The 13922-nt window shown below is 40.2% G+C and overlaps 1 protein-coding gene across 5 annotated transcripts in view; it reads left to right on the forward strand.

Moving 5' to 3' along the window:
• The first annotated feature begins 250 nt into the window (after positions 1-250).
• The window catches only part of adat1 (adenosine deaminase tRNA specific 1), a 39197-nt gene continuing 25525 nt past the window's right edge, over positions 251-13922 (forward strand). Inside the window, exons 1-5 of one of the 5 annotated variants that reach the window (XM_080186810.1) lie at positions 251-652; positions 3789-3967; positions 5661-5729; positions 12178-12232; positions 13312-13439. In XM_080186810.1, the coding sequence (XP_080042936.1) occupies positions 594-652; positions 3789-3967; positions 5661-5729; positions 12178-12232; positions 13312-13439 (490 nt within the window). In that variant the 5' untranslated portion in view covers positions 251-593. The other 4 variants (XM_080186808.1, XM_080186811.1, XM_080186812.1 and 1 more) reach the window with 4 other exon arrangements.

Here is a 13922-nt window from a genome sequence, read left to right on the forward strand (position 1 = left end):
TGTCTACAACTCCTCCAACTTTGGTGTCGTCAGCAAATTTACTAATCCATCCTTCTACACCCTCATCTAGGTCATTTATAAAAATGACAAACAGCAGTGGCCCCAAAACAGATCCTTGAGGCACACCACTTGTAACTGAACTCCAGCTTGAATATTTCCCATCAACCACCACCCTATCAGCTAGCCAATTCCTGATCCAAACTGCTAAATCACCCTCAATCCCGTGCATCTGCATTTTCGGCAATATCCTACCATGGGGAACCTTATCAAACGCTTTGCTAAAATCCATATACACCACGTCAACTGCCTTACCCTTATCCATCTCTTTGGTCACCTTTTTAAAAAACTTGATAAAGTTTGTGAGGCACGACCTACCCTTCACAAAACCGTGTTGACTATCACTAATCAATTTATTTCCCTCTAGATGATTATAAATCCTATCCCTTATAATTCTTTCCAAAACTTTGCCCACAACAGAAGTTAGGCTCACTGGTCTATAATTCCCAGGATGGTTTCTACACCCCTTCTTGAACAAGGGGACAACATTTACTATCCTCCAGTCTTCCGGTACTATACCTGAAGCCAATAACGACATGAAGATCAAAGCCAAAGGCTCTGCAATCTCCTCCCTAGCCTCCCAGAGAATCCTAGGGTAAATCCCATCCGGCCCAGGGGACTTATCTATTTTCCTACTCTCAAGAACTGCCAACACCACCTCCTTACGTACCTCAATCCCGTCTAGTCTACTACCTGGTATCGCAGTATTCTCCTCGACTACACTGATTTTCTCCTGCATGAATACTGACGAAAAATACTCATTCAGTGCCTCTGCAATCTGTTCAGGCTCCACGCACAACTTCCCACTGCTGTCTCTGACTGGCCCTAATCTTGCCCTAACCAATCTTTTATTCTTGACATACCTGTAGAAAGCTTTAGGATTTTACTTGACCTTATCCGCCAAAGTCTTCTCATGTCCTCTTCTAGCTCTTCTTAACTCTCTCTTTAGCTCCTTCCTGGCTAATTTATAACCCTCCAGTGCCCTAACTGAGCCTTCATGTCTCATCTTTACATAAGCCTCCTTCTTCCTCTTCACCAGAGATTCAACTTCCTTAGTACACCACGGTTCCCTCGCTCGACCACTTCCTCCCTGCCTGACAGGTACATATTTATCAAGGACTCGCAGTAGCTGCTCCTTGAATAAGCTCCACATTTCAGATGTTCCCAGCCCCTGCAATTTCCTATTCCACCCTATGTATCCCAAATCTCGCCTGATAGCTTCATAATTACCTTTCCCCCAGCTATAACTTCTGGCCTTTGGTATTTGCCTATCCCTTTCCATCACTAAGGTAAACATAACCGAATTGTGGTCACTATCACCAAAGTGCTCACCTACCTCCAAGTCTAACACCTGGTCTGGTTCATTACCCAGTACCAAATCCAATGTAGCCTCACCTCTTGTTGGCCTATCTACATACTGTGTCATGAAACCTTTCTGCACACATTACACTTCACCAGAAGTGTAAACCATAAAAATAAATTTCAGGTTCTGGTAGTGACTAGGATTGCTCCAACAGTGGAATGATTTTGAGTCTTCATGTTGACATCTGTTACTTGAGGATAAGTTATGTAGATCATATTGTGGCTTCATGCCATACCAATAGTGTTTGCACTAACCATACTTTCATGAGATGGAGGAATGAATCTGTGTAGTAAACACACAGTGTTGTTTTGAGGCTATGCCAAATGGCTTTGCTTGAATAAGCCACTGTCTAGATAAGAAAGTGCCTTTTATTTTGAATAAAAATTGACCTGAAGTAAACTTGCACAATGGTTCAGACTGATTACTTTATGACTGACTGCATCCAAAAGTTCCAAACTGAAGGATTCTAATAGTTGAGACATCGCAATGTCTCCAAGCCATCAATTCCATCCTTCTGCAGCAGCTGCCTAAGGCTGAAGCAGACAGTCTGCAACCTTGGTGTTAAATTTAATGCAGAGATGTGTTTCCGTCTACAAAACTGCGCACTCGACTGCCTACTTTCATTTCATGACTCTGCCGTCTCAGCCCATTCCCCACTGAAACACCCAGTTACATTTAACTATTTCACCATTCTCTTGGCCAGAATCCCAACCTTGACTGTCCATAAATTTGAACTCATCCAAAACTGCTGCATGTGTTCTAACTCATACCAAGTTCCATTCGCCAATCAGCCATGTGTTCAGTAACATACATTGGCTCCGTGGCTGGCAATATGTCAATTTTTAAATTCTCACCTTTGTTTTCAAATCCCTCCATGTTGCCCCTATCTCTTTAAAGTAAAAGTTTATTTATTAGTCACAAGTAGGCTTACATTCACACTGCAATAAAGTTACTGTGAAAATTCCCCAGTTGCCACACTCCGACGCCAGTTCGGGTACACTGAAGGAGAATTTAGCATGGCCAATCCACCTAACCTTCACATCTTTGGACTGTGGGAGGAAACCAGAGCACCTGGAGGAAACCCACACAGACACAGAGAGAAAGTGCAAACTTCAAACAGCCAGTAACCTAAACCAGGAATTGAACCCAGGTCCCAGGCACTGTGAGACAGCAATGCTAACCTCTGTGCCACTTCTGTAACCTCTGCCAGCCTTACAACCCTCCAAGATCACAGCATTCCTCTCACTCTGGTGTCGTGAACATCCACAATTTTATTTGTTCCACTCCTGAGCTGCCTAGACTCTAAGCTCTGGACTTCTCTCCTCAGCCCCTTTGTTTCTCTACCTCTCTTCCTTTAAGATGTAATTATAAAAACAGTAATAATGTACAAAATTGTAAGTAGGATATCCATGTTTTGAGACCTTGGTGTTCTGATCCAAAATATTGTTTCAAACTCCATATCCATGATCAAGAGCACACATTTCAATCCTCTACCTCAGCTCTGATAACTCTGAAATACTGATCTGTGGTTTTGTAACTCTTGGCTTGATTTTTCTGGTGCTTACATTGCCAGCAGCCTATGTTTTAATTTGCAATTACATTCTGTTTTGTACTTCATCCCACTCACCCATCATCGCCATCCTCTCTCGCCTGCATTAGTTCCCAGTCTACTAACACCTTAAATTTTAAATCTTCAACTTTATTTCTGTGATATCTTGTAAGTTTGTATTCTTTTCTTCACCCCAAAGTTCACTGACTCTGGCTCTTTGCTTACCATTGAAGAAGATTGATCTTACTTGCTGAAGTTCCCTCACTACTCCTTTCTACCATTTCTTTATTAGGTATGCATAAAAATTCTGACATGCGAACTGGCCTTTGGCCTAATCAGCCTGATTATAAACAAGTTGTTTAACTCATATTTACATGCCATGTTCCCATATTCCTTAATTCCTTTTTCATGTATCCAACCTGATCTTGAATTTTCAGGGTGTACGTCAATACCAGTACCAGTCCACGGACACTCAATTTGTATGAAGCAGCTTGTCCTACTTCCTATCTAAATCTTTACATTTAATCTTGCATTTTTAGGTTTTTGATTAAGGCTTCTCTATTACTGAATGCAGTTTACTTTTATTTGAAGCCCTAATAAACTTACCAAAGCCTTAGCTTTTGGACTAAGTTTTCAGTTATTCCTTCTAATATTTCTTTGCTTTAGAAATATTGCAGTTCAGAGGGGTAATACGGTTTATTACATGAATAACCCATGCTACTATAAGGAAAAATAAATGTTTATTAATTTTATGAAGTATTATTCAGCCGAATCTATAGTGTTCCTGTAACATTAATATCCTCCCTGTTTCTCCTTAAGGATTCCCGCAATGTGGTCAGCAGATGAAATTGCCAGTCTTTGCTATAAACACTATTCTACCAAGCTACCAAAGACGGGTCTGCCAGATTTTCGACGGGAATGGACACTACTTGCAGCAGTGGTAAAAGTTGAGGGAAAGCTAAGCTCAAAATCATGTTCTAATAGTGAGAGAAATGATGGTAAGGAAGCAGGAGATACTGTTGCTTATCGTAGCACATGATTCTAACAAGCATATTTTAAACCGTAGTTTTGACTGGTCCCATAGGAAAGCTGATAAGCTAATAGAATAAGCTAATTATTTTTGGAATTCTGACTGAAAGTGCTGATTTCAATGATGTCCCACTGTCACGTTTCATCAGTTTCTTGACATATGATTGGAAAGGGGAACAAAGCCACTATTTGCTAAATGCTCTGAATTCAAATCATCTCTTTGTGCACTACTAGAAGAAGTCGATAATGTGAATTGACTCGAGCGCGGCATCCGAATAAAGCTATCATATTTGGAATCCCTACACCTGATTCAATGCACTTGGCTGGAGGTTCAAAACAATTAATTATTTTGTATTTCAGTAATTTTTCCTGCTGAACAACATTAAAGAATTGGGTCATGGAGCATGGAATACATTTTTATATTTGGAAAGGGTACAAAAAAGGAAATTCTATTTAAACCATCAGCCATTTTTTTAATAAAATTAACAATGGGAGATATTTCAGCCTAAATATGTTGAGTGTTATGATTAAGAACTTCAGATTAGCAGCAGAAAATTGTTTTCCACTCTTCTTGTGTACCATAACCACAGCCTTCAAATCCTGGCTGCGCTAGGAAGACATGATCTAGTTTCATGTAGCAACCATTGTTCTAAGCTGTTTGACACTGCCACTTTATTCATCATTTTTGTGTTTTGGAATTGCAGCTACTCTAAACTATGGTGGAATTGTCTAAATTAATTTTATTGACAGTAGTTTATTTAGCTATTGTATGCTGCTGCTCATTGCAGCCTGACTGGCAATTAACAGAAACTAATAGATAATGTTGACAATTTTGAATAATTTATTAATTTGTTTGATGTAAAGCTCATGAATTTCAGTACTGGAACCCATGGAACTTCTAGTTTAGTGTTTTTCTTTAAAAGTACAGATGTCCAGGTGTAACATCTCATATGGTCCTGAACCATACCAATCAGCAAAGCGCAGTTTTCTTCACCAGTGTGTGGTGAGTTTGTTAATCCCAGCTGAACTGATCATAATGTACAAGAAAATAATGTGGAAACAAAAACAGAAAATGCTGAAAAATCTCAGCAGATCTGACAGTATCTGTGAAGAGAGAATAGAGCCAACATTCTCAGTTTGGATGGCACTTTGTTAGCTCTGACGAAGGGTCATCCAGACTTGAAACATTGGTTCTATTCTCTCTCCACAGATGTTGTCAGACTTGCTGAGATTTTCCAGCATTTTCTGTTTTTGATCATAATATACTACTGGGTTTGTATGGGGTTAAACAGACAGCATTCCTTGTTTCTTTTTGCTGGTCCTCCTTATGAGTGCCCATGGTTGAACATCAGGTGAGGGCATTCAGTGTCCCCATGATTGCAAAGAGCATGGTGAGATTTGCTGCCTTAGACTTGTACATGGTGGGTGGTCCTTACATGAGCTTATAATAAGGAAAAAATGTTTTGCAGATGAGATGAAAGAATGCTAATGCCAGGTTTAATTGTCTTGCAGCAGTGACATTTGCATATGGCATTCACAGAGCTAGTGTATTATCCCATCACTTTATAGCGTATGATTGACATTAGTGCTAATCTTTTTTGTTGAGCACACACTTTAATGTTTGGGCATATGAGATGCTATAAGAACCTGTGTTTTTTGCAGTGGCCCTGGAAGTTGTTGCAATGGGAACTGGATCAAAATGCATTGGACAGATAAAAATGAGCAAAGATGGTATGTATTAATGATGATGAATCAACAATATTATGGTTCGTCTCTTTGTAACAACATTTAAACAGTACTCTTGTTTGTCACAGTGTAAAAATAGTGTTTCATTACTAAGTTATTTTTTATACATCAGTGACATTTTCCACACTTATTGTAGTATCCTGAAGTTAAATCATAATTTTACTCACATGCTTACATTTCATAGCTGAAATTTACTTGTGCTGAAGGATAATGAAATGGTGATCTATTGTTTTCATATGCTAACAAGGTCTAATTTTTAAGAAATCACTCTCCAATTTTCATAGGAATGGTTAGGAACAAAGAAAAATAGGGAGAAGAGAAAGTCGGTTGTTCTGCCAATGAATCAGAGCGTTGTGATCTGTAACTTAGCTCGCAACCTTTGTTTCATATGCCATGGTACCCTTTTTACAAATATATAAAGAGGAGGAGGCTGGCTAGAGTGAATGTTGGACCCTTAGAGGATGAGAGGGGGGATTTAGTGGTGGGAGATGAGGAAATGGCTGAGGCCTTAAATAAGTTTTTTGCCTCGGTCTTCACGGAGGGGGACGTGAATAGTTTGCCGGGTATTAAAGGTAGAGGGATGGTAGGAGTTGAGGACCTGAATGCGATTACTGTCACTAGAGAGGTAGTGCTTGATCGACTATTGGGACTGATGGTGGACGAGTCCCAAGGACCGGATGGAATGCATCCCAGGGTTCTGAAAGAAATGGCAGAGGTGATAGTAGACGCCTTAGTGATTATTTATCAAACTTCGCTGGATTCCGGAGAAGTGATTGGAAAACGGCTAATGTTACACTGCTGTTTAAAAAAGGTAGCAGGCAAAAGGCAGAGAATTATAGGCCAGTCAGTTTAACGTCTGTAGTTGGAAAAATGCTTGAATCCGTCATCAAAGAAGAAATAACGAGGCACCTAGAAAAGAATGGTTTGATAGAGCAGACGCAGTACGGATTCGTTAAGGGGAAGTTGTGTTTGACAAATTTATTGGATTTCTATGAGGATGTGACTAGTGCGGTAGACAGAGGGGAACCGGTGGATGTGGTGTTTCTCGATTTTTCAGAAGGCGTTTGATAAGGTGACGCACAAAAGATTGCTTCAGAAGGTTAGGGGGCATGGAGTTGGGGGTAAGGTGTTAGCATGGATAGAGGATTGGTTGCCTAATAGGAGGCAGAGAGTTGGTATCAATGGGTGCTATTCTGATTGGCGGTTGGTAACTAGTGGAGTGCCGCAGGGATCGGTGCTGGGGCCTCAGCTATTTACCATTTATATAGATGATCTGGAGGAGGGGGCTGAGTGTAGGGTGTCGAAATTTGCTGATGACACAAAGATGAGTGGAAAAGCAAATTGTGCGGAGGGTGTGGAAAGTCTGCAGAGGGATCTGGATAGGCTGAGCGAGTGGGTGAGGACCTGACAGATGCAGTACAATGTTAGCAAGTGTGAGGTTATCCACTTTGGCAGGAATAATAGTAGGAGGGATTACTATTTAAAGGGCGAAAAGCTGCAGCATGCTACGGTGCAGAGGGACCTGGGGGTCCTTGTGCATGAGTTGCAAAACCCAGTCTGCAGGTGCAGCAGGTGATCAAGAAGGCGAATGGGATGCTGGCCTTTATAGCGAGGGGGATAGAATATAAAAGCAGGGAGGTCTTGCTGCAACTGTACAGGGCACTGGTGAGGCCGCAGCTGGAGTACTGTGTGCAGTTTTGGTCGCCGCACTTGCGCAAGGATATATTGGCCTTGGAGGGAGTGCAGAGGAGGTTCACTAAGCTGATACCGGAGATGAGGGGGTTGGCCTATGAAGAGAGACTGAATAGACTGGGTCTGTACTCGTTGGAGTTTAGAAGGATGAGGGGGTTTCTTATAGAAACGTATAAGATAATGAAGGGGCTGGATAGGGTAGAGGTAGAGAGATTCTTCCCGCTCGGAAAGGACAACGGGACTAGAGGGCACAGCCTCAAGATAAGGGGGGGGAGCAGTTTAGAACGGAGTTGAGGAGGAATTTCTTCACTCAAAGGATGGTGAATCTCTGGAATTCTCTGCCCGTTGAAGTGGTTGAGGCTTCCTCGCTAAATATATTTAAGACATGGGTAGATAGGTTTTTGGTAGGCAAGGGAATTAAGGGTTATGGGGAGAAAGCGGGAAAGTGAAACTGAGCCACTTCAGATCAGCCATGATCTTATTGAATGGTGGGGCAGGCTCGAAGGACTGGATGGCCTACTCCTGCTCCTATTTCTTATGTTCCCTACCCTTTTGAAAGCTTCAATTATCCCAGAGTTTTTCCAGAGATAATTTCAGATTTCTGATTGCTAAGAGATGAGGCTTTCTTCAAACATTTTTTTGTGTAAAAGTCTTGATGACTTTTTTCACAAGCAGACTAGATCTCTTAGGGAGTGAAATGTGTCTCTTTATCTGACATACTTTTGTTAGGATAGCCCAAGTCTAAGAATTAACTTTGGTAATGGTAAATTGCCAGTGTGGTTGCCCACCATGTGCTCTTGCCTCTTTGGATAGCAAGAAATTGTATGTGACAAAATCATTTTTATGTACACTGTGTAATGTTCTGAATCTTGTTTACAGATACACAGAAGCTAGGTACTCAAAACAATGCAGAAAGAGCAATTTCCATTTTAATTTTTGATTTGCAGTTTAAAACTTAAGTTTTCCATTTGATGACAGTGATGGTTTTCACTTGTTATTAATGCAAAACATATTTTTAAAAATTACACAAAACCTTTTATTTATATAATGCTTTTAGTGCAATGAATTGTTCCAAGGTGCTTCACAGGAGCATTATAAACCAAAATATTACACCAAGCCACATGAGGAGAATTCGGTCAGATGGTCAAAAACTTGGTTCCCAAGATAGGTTTTAAGGAGTTTCTTAAAGAAGGAAAACAGAGAGGTGTACAGAAAACATTTCAGAACTAGGGGACAAGGAATTGAAGGCATGACCACCAATGATGAAAACAAGGATGAGAATTTTGAAATCAAGGCATTGCTTGACTGGAAGCCAATGTGGGTCAGTGAGCAGAGGGGTGATAGGGAACAAAACTCATTTTTCTTTGTTTTAGTTGAGCTATATATACAATATTCTTTAGCAAAGTTAATTTCAATGACATCTTTTATAGGAAGTGTTGAACAATACCCAGATGTTGAGAAGACATTCCAAAGCTCTTTTGTATAGTAAAGAATTAGATATATGGTCAAATTTAAGAACCCTTTTAAAGGTGGGAAAGGAAGGAACAAGAATATAGATCTCTACATCAGGTGTTCTTGAATACTAGAAGATTTATCACCAAGTGAGAGATGCTAGGAGCAGAAAGGCAAGGGGAGATTGTAGAATTAAGGTGGAGTTATTGGAGATAAGATGAAGTTGTGTGCAGCAAGTGGAGAACCATGGCACCAGGTAGAACGTGGACATTGCAAAGAAGTGGGAGATTTCACCATTGAGTTAATCCACCATTATGAAACACAAGACCAACATCTTGGAACAGTTTGACAACTGGCACATTCTCCACCCTAATTTATATAACAAATTAATGCAACCAATAAAAAGGTTTTGAATTCAACTCAGTTGGATAGTGGAAGCCAGTGGAAGTTAACCAGCATGGAGTGATGGATGAAGTGGAAATTTCTGCAATGCAGGATTTGGGCTGTGGAAGTTTCAGCAAAGCCCTCGAGGGAAAAGCTTCTACTTTTTTACATTTTATGGGATTTTAGGATGCTGAACAAATGCTGGCAGAGCATGTTAATCAATCTATATGCAAGCCAAGACCTCAACACTTACTGGAATCTAAATGGAGTGTAATTTCCTTGAGGGTTTATCTTTTAAAAGATAAATTATTCTTGCTTGCCTGCCATGCCAAGTATGCCTTTTACAGCGAAATTGCATGTCAATCTCAAATGATAAGAAATTCAGTTATGTTGAAGCCAACCATTCTCTACAGCAGAATAGAGAATCATATAGAATGGTGCCTGTGATAAGCTGAACTTCCACACTAGTAACTCCGGATTTTCTGAATTTGTCTAAGCTTGTCATGTGACTGCACTGACCAGAATGAAGTTAGATCATACAAATATACAAAATCCTGTTGTACTGGGCAAGCCATCATTTGACATCGAGATCTCCCTGTGAAAGGATGCACTAAACCATCAAGTATGGTTGAACCTGTTAAGAATGTTGCAGATTAAGGAGAAGGTGAGGTTGGTGCAGCAAGTGGAAAAATGTGGTGTGAAGTTGATAGCAGAATTTGCAAAGGGATGGGAGGTTCCGCATTGAGTTTGATCACCATTATGGAACACAAGACAAACGTCTTGAAACACTTTGACAAACCGGCACTTTTTCCAGCATGGAAGAAGATGCATATAATGCCTTTCCCAACATTGAAGCTCTGCTAATCAGAGAACATTTCCATCTCTGGTTCAGTCCTGCAGAAAAGGGTGTTGCCCTAGCAAAGAAATTGGACCACATGAATGATGGATGGCTGGACCAATTCAAATCCAGGCATGGCACTGTCTTCTGCACACTTAGACAGTGAGAGTACAGCGGTCATCGAGAGACATTCTTAATGTGGATTAAACTAACTATATTTTCCCAGAATACTCTTTGATGTTTGAAGGTGAAATATGTAATGGTGGAAAGTGGACAAGGAATGTGTCACTACTATGGTCTACACCAGCATGAACGGCACCAAAAGTTCCCACTTCCTGTGACAGGAAAGTCCAAGAAGCCACATTGTTTTGTGAATGTCAAGACATTACCTATGAGGCTAACAATACCACCTAGTTGATCTTCAACATTTTTAATGCATTTTTTGAAACTGTTCTTGGCTCTCTACACCATGGCTAAGCCCTGAATGTCCAGTCGCTCACCAGCTGGGTTTCCTAGTCAATGCTGCAAAGGCAGTAGGGATGCACTGTGATTTCACTGCAGGACGAAAACACCAAAAACATGTTTGAGTGTATTGAAGTTATGGCAGACTGTGTCATGAATATCCAAAAATAGCATGCTAAGTAGAAAAAGATTATGGAGTTTTCTGGAGCTAACTCCAGCCTTTTGCAATGTCAGTTAATTATGAGGTGTGAACAAATGCTTTAAGACTTCACATATTTACTACTTTACTGTTACTTCATTTGGCATTTGAATCTGTTGTTTTTTGAAGATATCAGGTTACAAAGTGCGTTCATATGGCAATGGGGCACTCTCAACTATTAGGAAGCCCTGCTTAACAGTAATTTGGAGGCGAATCTCCTGGGATTCGACGCCTCGTGAATGTTACTATCATTTATGTAAGTGTTTGTGAGAGGCTCCCACACCAACTGCAATGCCATTAAATATAAGAACAGTACCAATCATACTTCCTTCTCCCCTTCTCTAAAAGAGCCCAGGTGCAATAGCCCAAAGCAGTCTTGCTACTGGAATGACAAGGAGTAGCAAATCCGATAAAAGGCGAAGGAGGACCGGGTGGCATGGTGGTTAGCACTGAGGCCTCACAGTGCCAGGGACCCGGGTTCAGTTCTGGCCTAGGGTCACTGTCTATGTGGAGTTTGCACTTTTGCCCCATGTCTGTGTGGGTTTCCTCGGGTGCTCTGGTTTCCTTCCACAGTCCAAAGAAGATAAAGGGGAGGCGGTTTAGAACGGAGTTGAGGAGGAACTTCTTCACTCAAAGGGTGGTGAATCTCTGGAATTCTCTGCCCGTTGAAGTGGTGGAGGCTACCTCGCTAAATATTTTTAAGAAGCGGGTTGATGGGTTCTTGATAAGAGAGGGGATTAAGGGTTATGGGGAGAGGGCGGGAAAGTGGAACTGAGCCACAACAGATCAGCCATGATCTTATTGAATGGCGGGGCAGGCTCGAAGGGCTAGATGGCCTACTCCTGCTCCTATTTCTTATGTTCTTATGTTCTTATGTGCGAGTTATGTTGACTGGCCGTGCTAAATTGCTCCTGAGTATCATGGGGATTAGCAGGGTAAATACGTGGGGTAACAGGGATAGGGCCTGGGTAGAATTGATGTTGTTGCAAACTCAGTGGTCTAAATGACTTCCTACATTGTAGGATATATATGATTCTACAAGTGTAGAATGGGAGGCCAATGAGTGAGTAGTCGATTATGCTCTGAAATTGTAATGGAAGGTAAGGCAGAAGCAATTGGTGTTTAATGATAATTCTATTTAGATATCATTGCATTTGCCAAGCACATTTTTAACTCCAACCAATTCGGACCAAGCAATAAATTCTGACCATTTGGCTCAGACTCGATGGTAACATATCCAAAGGTTAAACATAGCATCCAAAACTGATTTTTTAAATATAAAAATATACTGATTTTTGCTGCATTGCAGCACAGTAGGAGATTTTCACAGTAACTTTATTGCAGTGACACTAATAAACTTTAACTTGTTCCTCCACATTGTTTCGTATTTTCTGCATTTTTTTTAGGTAATGTAGTTAATGACAGCCATGCTGAGGTGACTGCTCGACGTGGGTTCCTGAGGTGAGATTTCTAGTTACAGAGTGTCCATAAAATAACCAGAGTTCTGGTTATTTAATTAAAAAAAAAATCAGAGTACTGAGTTCTTCGTAAGTTATTCTACTTATAATTTTATTAAACTGCATGATTGAATATACCTATTACAGGAGAATACATCTAGAGGAGATACCTTTTAATCAGATTGTTTCCTGTATCCAAATGAACTTGCTCTTAATTTGTCTTCAAAAATACTAAATTTTTATCTAAATGATGCCCATCAGGATACATAATCCTAACTGGTAACCCACTCTGTTAGAAGGCCTTTTGAACGCATGTGGTGAATGCTGTAGAATTTATCTAGAACATACAAAAATACAAATTAGGAGCAGGAATAGAGCACTTGGCCTCTTGAGTCTGCTTAACCATTCAATAAAATTGTGGCTAATCTAATTTTAACCCCAACTGCCTGCTCCTGATGACCTTTCACGCCCTTGCTTACAAACAACATATTTATTTACATCTTAAAGATATTCAAAGATTCTGCTTTAACATCTTTTAAGGAAGAGAATTCCAAAATCTCATAACCCTCTGGAGGCAAAAATGTTCTTCATCTCTGTCTCATAAGGGACACTCCTTATTTTTAAACAGTGACCACTAGTTTTAGATTCTCCCACAAGAAGAAACATCCTTTCCACATTCACGCTGCCAAGACCCCTCAGGATTTTAAATAATTCAATGAAGTAGCCTCTTACCCTTCTAAACTACAGGGGATAAAAAAAACTAGCCTGTGTACCCTTTCCTTATAAGACAACCCAGTTATTAATCTGGCAAATCTTCTCTGAGCTGCTAATGCATATACGTTTTTTCTTAAATAAGGAGATCAATACTGTACACGGTACTCCAGATGTTGTCGCTTCAGTGCCATGTCTAACTGAAGCATAAACTCCCTACTTTTGTATTCAATTCTCTTTGCAATAAAAGGTAACATTCATTGGCCACATACTCATATCAGATGTTAAGCATGTATAAGGGTAAGTAAAAGTGAATTTATTTGTTACATTTGTCATTTGCTATTCATTTCTCTTTCTTTTCCTGTACTGCAGGTATTTGTATTATCAACTAAAAGAGGCATTTAAAGAGAAAGATAGCATCCTGGCTGCAAGCAGACAAAAAGGAAAATGGAGTCTGAAGCCAGGCATCTCCTTTGTGTTTTTTATGAGTCACACGCCATGTGAGTAAATCTAATTAATCTGACATCTTGTGATTATTTAAATTTGAGCAGTCTTGTGGAAAGGATTTGGATATTTGAAACAAATGTGCTTTTCTACATAAACATGCAACTCATTTCACCATTTGTTAACTGGTTGCACAGTGATTCCACTTCAGTGATTCAGTCATCCAGACACTTGTTTGGTGTTGCCATTAAATCTAGTTTGCTGTTGACTATGTAATTTTACAGGAGCTGAGGTTGAAAATTCTGTCATCCCACTCAATTTCACCCCACAAAAGCTGTTACCTGTTAACAGATCATTGGAACACTGTTGACATTTTCTAATGCTAAGTACAAAGGCCTCTTGGTTTAAGCAGAATACTTGCGGATATCAACAAAATAATTAAAATGAAGCTTATGGAGGCATTTTGGTAGGTCCAGGTGTCAGATCCTGGAATCCCAACTGGGAGATCAGTTTTTGTCCCAATCTTACAATTAAATACT

This window comes from Carcharhinus amblyrhynchos, chromosome 4 (genome assembly GCF_965287045.1).
Source record: "Carcharhinus amblyrhynchos chromosome 4, sCarAmb.v2.hapA, whole genome shotgun sequence".
Taxonomy (NCBI): domain Eukaryota; kingdom Metazoa; phylum Chordata; class Chondrichthyes; order Carcharhiniformes; family Carcharhinidae; genus Carcharhinus; species Carcharhinus amblyrhynchos.